The sequence below is a fragment of the Ptychodera flava genome, chromosome 20 (genome assembly GCF_041260155.1).
Source record: "Ptychodera flava strain L36383 chromosome 20, AS_Pfla_20210202, whole genome shotgun sequence".
NCBI lineage: Eukaryota > Metazoa > Hemichordata > Enteropneusta > Ptychoderidae > Ptychodera > Ptychodera flava.
The window spans coordinates 12,363,461-12,370,690 of record NC_091947.1 but is presented as its reverse complement, the minus strand read 5'-3'; the positions used below and the strand labels follow the sequence as shown (position 1 = coordinate 12,370,690).

The 7,230-nt window shown below is 39.8% G+C and overlaps 1 protein-coding gene across 1 annotated transcript in view; it reads left to right on the top strand.

Moving 5' to 3' along the window:
• Positions 1-4,870: 4,870 nt before the first annotated feature.
• LOC139120056 (neuronal acetylcholine receptor subunit beta-3-like) overlaps positions 4,871-7,230 on the top strand; it is a 32,429-nt gene continuing 30,069 nt past the window's right edge. The window contains exon 1 of the mRNA XM_070684087.1: positions 4,871-5,058. Coding sequence (XP_070540188.1) covers positions 5,001-5,058 — 58 coding nt within the window. The 5' untranslated portion in view covers positions 4,871-5,000. The remainder of the gene's footprint in view (positions 5,059-7,230) is intronic.

Here is a 7,230-nt window from a genome sequence, read left to right as displayed (position 1 = left end):
CATTTGTCCTGCCTTTGATGTTGAAAACTAGAAAAGCAAGCTTAGCACGATTGGAACTAGTTTGGGAGAATATGATATTGTAGCACTGGTTTAATCAGCACAATTTAAGCTCATTTACTTTTCTTTTGTTTGGCAATTTTTTTGTTTTATTGGTAATTTGTAACAGTGAAACTTTCAGCTATAGGGCTCCAAACACGTTTGATAAATTTGAACAATCAAAAGATCCCTTCTCCCAAAGTAGTTCAATTGACGTTGTTTGCAATTTAAGGTACCGTGAAGTTGAATAAATTATACCCCAAAGAAGTTTGGCTAGCAAAATTAATAGATTAGCAAAATATTCACTTAGGCGCATTAAATAGCATTCTTTGTTTGCCGTCCGCGTGATGACAGGTTTTCAGAGAAAATTAAGAAAACAAACATCATGTTAACACTATTGCAAATAAAATTATAATTTTTCTAAAAGAAACCAAAGTAAAACTGAGCTTATGTCAATACACTTGGGGTTTTTTGTCTGTGTTTGTTTTTGTCCCTGGGTGGCTGGTAAGTTTTTCAAAAATCCGAGGACGGCAAACAAACAATTTCTTTAAGTGGCCTAATCCTGAACAAAATTACAGAGAAATCTCACATTGATTTAATGAATATGTCGTTATGTCTTTCTCAATTTATTGTGTTGAATAATATCTCTGTTGTTAGGATAAGTTTACTCTGGACAAAAAGTATAGCGCGGATCTCTCGGGTGGGAATCAAAATTGTACTTACAATGTTTGTAGTTCGTACTTTCACAGGATATCAAAATAAATTACAATATTGTAAACTTTCTGAATTGTGTAAGTTGTTCTTTTTCAAAGCTAGAAACGGGAAACATAAAAATCAAACAAGCAAAATACAAATCAGGCAAACCTGTACGGCACAAACTTTCTGCGACAATTAAGACTGATTACGACTGAGACCACGTTTCAGCGCAAACATTTTGTGAAAGATAAATAGCAAATGGCCATGTTTAAGTCACATCAAACGCGCATTAACGGCAAGGACTCTGAGGAAGTTGAAATAGCGCTCCCTCGGGGTGGAAACGATTCAATGAATAGAATAAGCAATGACAGGACGATGACAAAGACCGAAGAAATCGGTACATTTTGTTGAAAAACAAGGATTATAGGTATGGGGCGTGAACGCGATGATTTGTGATCTGTTTTCATATGAAACTTGTTATATTAGTGGGGGTGAACGCGATGAGTGGGGTGAACGCGATGAGTGGGGTAAACGCGATGAGTGGGGTGAACGCGATGAGTGGGGTGAACGCGATGAGTGGGGTGAACGCGATACAAGGAAGCTTCAACCCGGTGGAAACTAACTCAATACTGCGCAGACTCAAAGGCAACGCTGTCAAATTTCAAATAGGTTTTTATGAAATAGAATAGCGACAAGCGAAACTGTTGCAAATTATTTGATTTTTTACAATTTCACCGGTCGTAAATGCCTTCTTGTTGACAAAGTCAGTGCTTGACGCTCTTATAAAATATTATTATAGTTACGAACGTGAACTTAAGGGTTAGGTAAGTGAATTCTTGTCAATTTTTAAAAGTATATTATCTAGCGTTTTCTTGATCCTTGTCGTGAATTCCTCACAGGCGCACATCATTTAAGAAACGGAGAGACTGGGTGTTTGTTGAACGTCATAAAGAAACTCGCACTCTACTGCGCGGTTATATGAATTGAGGTTGAAAATTTAAACTGTAATACTGCATTAACATTGTAGATTTTCAGGTTTTTCAATCTTTCGGACGCATTGTCAGTTGAAGTGGTTATATTACTTTTAAGAACGCTTCATCAGCCATTGACATTCGAGGCCAATGCATTAACCAGCATTCTCGTCTTCGTTTCGTGAAAATTTAAGATTTTAGCTCAGGCGAAATGAAGACACATAAACACTCTGAAACTTTGTAAGCCTATCGTTTGGCTATTGCGTGTTTGCTGGTGGTCTACACATAAATCGTGGGAAAGTCAAAGTGTTCTGTGCAGCAAGTGTGATGGCGCTGTTTTGTCTCAAAATGTGCACTGCAAAGGTGGTTAAACGTCAATAATACAGTGGATTTGAATGTATCGTTTTCTAATGCAGAGGACTTACAAGACAAACAACGAAGGAATGGCTGTTTCATTGTTGGTATTTACAGCTTGTATTCTCAGGAGTATACGCTTAACAGGTTACAGAGGCCTTGAACGAGGATTTATAGTCTTGCTATTTGTACACAGATGCTATTGTAGCGAATCTTCTTTTCTGTGGTTTAATTTGGATATTTATTGTTGTATATTGTAACTTTTGTCAGTTTCATCTCAAGCTAATGTGTATACGTCAGATATGCTGACTAAGTGTACTAGCTTGATTTTATTAGATGTTTTGTTTTGTTGTTGATTTTTTCCTTTGTAGATGTATCTGTACGTCTTTCTGTCTGGTTGTGTGAATGTGAGGGCTATGATTTTTGTACCATAAGATGACATTAGGCTGGTCTTGTTCAGTGCCCAGAAAGTCAGACAGTATACACAAAATTTATCACTTTGATAGCAAGAAAAGTTAGGTCTTACCATCGCAGAAATCCTGACGATAGATTGGCTTTTATTTTCTTATGTCCTTCGAGAACTTTAGTAGGGAAACTAATCATAAAAAGTTATTGCTTGATGATGAGCTAAGCCCTGGAAATACTTTTAGAAAAAAGTGTCGAGTTAATCACAGCTGATGCATAATCTATAACTTTAATGCCGAAATAATTGCTTGTCGTCATTCCTTGAAATTACGTCAGTCGATGTCTCCTGAGAACTGAAGACATTAACCGCTTGTACGAGATGTCTGTGAACTGCGAGCGAGAACCATATTAACGCATGCCAACTCCCACTGGCACGCGCGACCGAGAAACTCGATGTTGCTCTGAGGTTCAAGACACGCTACTTGTCCACTGATTGCAAAGTGCACTGCACTTTCAAGTGACCGTCACGAGCGTTGACTCGCACGGCAGACTTTTAAAAGTTGGAAATGGGAGCAGGGCCGCTTGAATGTCTGACTGTCTCTTCAGCTCTCGTTATACGTCCATCTGTGTTGATGGCTATGCGATGTGTGCGGCAGAAAACACGCGCAATGCAGCGCTGAAGAGGCCAGAGAGAACAATGAAATTTCAAAATTGAACAAAACAGGAAGAGTCAGGAAAACAAGACAGAGGAAACTTAACATGTCTTCAGGAGGACTTCATATCCTTTTGTAACTATCTAATTCTGTCCCAATACTCTTCTCTGTCCCGCTTAGATTTACTTTTCTTCATCCGTCTCTTCGATGTGAATAATGATGTATCTATCTGCGATATTTTCCTAAAGTTTCCTGTATGCCTCCATCATGCTAGTGTCACAGCATTGTCACTTATACTATAGGTCATCGCCAATGGAACGTCTATATTTCCCCCTCGTTTTCGAGATTGAAAGAGAATCGCAATCTGTCAATGTGTTCAAGTCTGAATGTCTGGAGGGAGTGATTTACTTGCTATACCCAGAAAAGAAGCATTAAGAGATAGAATGGGAATTCGTTTAGGAATCTCAGAAACATCCTCAGTTCATTCGACTGATATACTTATTTGGACGGAGTTTATTTTATATTGATTCGCCGATTTCAAATCTTAATCATTTTTTGTGACCGAACTATAAGAGTTTTTACGGTAGTATCGAAGGCCTGTATCAACAGTAGTTCTCAGTCGCTTAATGCCAAACCAACTTTTTCTTTAGATTTCCTCAGTGCTTTGTATCAACCAGCTAATCCTCTACGGACTATGTCAACACTCACATCAAGCGAAAACAGGGTGTCCATGAACACTTTTATTCAAACTCACTCGACCACAGGAACGGTGACACGAAACACGCTCGTGCTTGTCGGGCATTAGCTGTGTTTGCGAGAGGGTCGTTTGCATTTCGCAGCGAATTCCATTATAGAACAGTGTGAAGGTAGCACATTGTGAACTGACGCAGAGGGATGTATGCTCGTAGAGAACATGGGACAAGTGTTTCTCTGTAAAAGATCAGCCGGTGGTCATAGATCAGACGTGTTGTCCACATATATCCAACAACAAATGAGACACAGTACATTATTTATGCATGGTTTCAAATGAATATAGTCCACATGAGTATTGAGATCACCAATACAAACTGGTCCGCCAAGGAGAACTTGTGCACGGAACGGGCAAAAAATAATATACTCTTCCGTGCCGTAAACAGAGATGACGAAAATCGTGACTTATAAATAAATTTTATTAATCCCAAACAACTGGTGACTGGTATAAACAGAGTGTTTTCATCGCCTTACTTTTCTACCATGTCGTCGTTGCAATTTTCCCTGGTGTACTGTGGCATACTCGTCGTAGTTGGAATCGCGCCATAATTTCGGTGACTTCACGTCCGACAATGTAACTTGCAACTCACATGGGCATGTTAATCTGAAAGCATTGAGTCGGAAATAAAGGAGAGGGATTCACAGCCTGGGTATAATTACGTAATATTTTGACGTCTGCTGTGAAGAGACTTCGACCAATTTTGCACCTGTCGCTGCTGTTCTTTCTTGCTGTACATGTTGGGTGATATATCCATTTAATATTAAGCCCTTCTCTTATCTTAATCATGCTGTCACCTTACAAAAGCGCAATTAGAAAATGCTTTAGCGGCGATGTCCACCAATGGTTGCTCTGCCACCCGATCGTCTATCCTCGAAACACAGTCATCGCCTGGCAACCGCCCACTGCTCGCGTGTGTATGTCGATACGGCGCCACTGGGCAACGGCATCCGTCTGTTCATTTGAATATTAAAATTTCATGTTAAATTTTATTCGTCCGCCACTGGGCGAGAAAGCGTCAAACATAACTAGGGACCGCGATCGATACACTCAAAGCAGATATATGTTTGATCAATGATAGACTTCACTTTATAGGATATCCACATTGTGTGTGCAGATCTAGCCCCCGGACGGAAAATGAAGACAAGGCTTTTGTGCGATACTGTGGCTTTCTTGCTATTCGCTGTTTCACACGGTAAGTGCGTGACTGGAATTGTTTTAACTGCAGGCTGTGTAGTTTCTATCGAACTTTTTGTATCGCTTTGAAGAGTTAGTATCAAAGGATTCCGATTTTACGTGGTGCTTAAATGGATGTTTGTCTCTTTCTCGATAGTGGCTAATCATTTCACTTAACATTTATATTTTTATCTGCCGTGACATACTTCGTCAAAAGTTAACAGACAGTTTTGGGATGACCTGTCATGTATGTTATCAGCGTTATCAAGCAGATACCATTAATTCATCAAGAGTGATACCGAAATCTTCCCGTGTTCTCGAACAATATTAAACAGTTTTGTAATACCGGGCGAATGACATGCCGTGTTTTAACCGATGACTCAGAGTCAGTTTGAAGGAATTTCATGTGTTCACCAGAGAGAGAGCTTGAAGGCTGATAGAGCCTCTATTAAGCACGCCGAGAGGAGACCATCCGCTTGCTGGCTGTCAGGATATTAACCTCCCGGCGCAACTGCGATATCGTTATCGGCTTGTCCGCCGTTGAAAGAAAGGGAGTGTCATTTACACGAGCAGAAGTCTATAAAAAACGCTGACATCAAAATCTAGTAACAAAATCACATGGAGGTACATTAGATTTACTTGATGATTTGACGAGCAGTACGTCATCGCATGGAATGGCTGTAGGCTTCAGATCTTAAAGTGGTTAACTGATAATGGTGTTTCAATTTCAAACTGGCAAGAAACTTAGAATAGGTAGAAAAAAATGGAGCGTTGCACATGGAAAGATGTGTGTCATTATTGGTTCTATCTTCATCCATAGAATTTTATCTGCTGCCGGCGTGAATGGTTTCGTATGACGAAGTCTCTGCATCTCGCGACCCGGGGTGGCATTTCAGGATAATACGCAAGGCATGACCTCCCATTGCTGTCGCGTGTGTTCTACAATTTGATATGTTCCATGATTCAGTCGGCGGCGAGTCAGTATACTTGTAAGCCAATTTAACACGTCTTTGGTATGGATGGTATTACAGGGACAATGGCTTTAGCTTTTGATGGTGTTTTCAGCCTTTTTATCCAGTAAATAATCACAATCTCTTCCTCACCTTCCTGAAGTACGTGGAAATATGGATTATAAGTTTTGTTAACAAAACGCACTGTGTGAAATATACAATGTTATTATTGAGAAACGAATTCAAGTCCGGATTTAAATTCAATCGTCAACAGTTGGGCAATACATAAAGACAGTGATGAAAGTTGAACACCGGCCATTTGCATACGATTGTAGGAGTAGATATGGGAGAAGAAACAATATTTCACAATCAGGACTAAAGCACTTGAAAGTAATATAAAAAGTTAGAGCTATGAAGATTTAATGCTCCATTGCATTTTAATTGAAAATGATGGGAAAAGAACATGTAACTTAATTTGATGACAGAAAATCTTCCCTAAAACCTAGCGACGTCATACTCAGCCATTGGTCATGGTTGAAAGAGATTGAGTTTTACAGCGGTGAAAATGTACGTGTTTACGACGTACACGGGTCACACACATCAACAGGGGCAATAAATGTCGTCTTGTCCTTGTTGTCTCTAAATATTTACGTTTGCTTGTCCACTTCGGTTTAATCGTCTCCAGCGTTTTTTTCTCTGCACCTTGGCGAACACGGCCTCCGATTGACGCTCGGAGAAGGCAGAGTTTGACTCGTGACCCCACTTCTCTTTTCCTTCGGTTCCCCTCGGGTTGGCCACGATAATGGATTACATGACCTCTATGTTCTCATTGCTGGACGAGTAAAGTGAAAAAGTATCACCTTATTACTATTTGGTGGTTTCGCCGCCGCCATTGTTGACTAACAAAAGGTCCAGTCTTTCCACAAAGCCGGTGAGAGAGTAATAGAAAATACAACAGAAGAACCTGTAGAAAATTCAATCAGCCTGAGGGTCAGATTTAAATACTCTTGGGAAAAAACGCTAGAGAGTGGAATCGGAAGGCTCGAGTTACACTTTTGGCCCATTAATCAGATGAACTTACGTGTTAAAAAGTAAAGACAAAATTTCCCTCATGCGTACATTTGTACAAAAAAGATAACGCATCTCTTAATAAGTGTCAATAGCAAAAATAATGAAGAGTACACACTTCTACGTTTTCTTGTCGTGTATAATTACGAACAAGAGTAGACACTGACAATGGA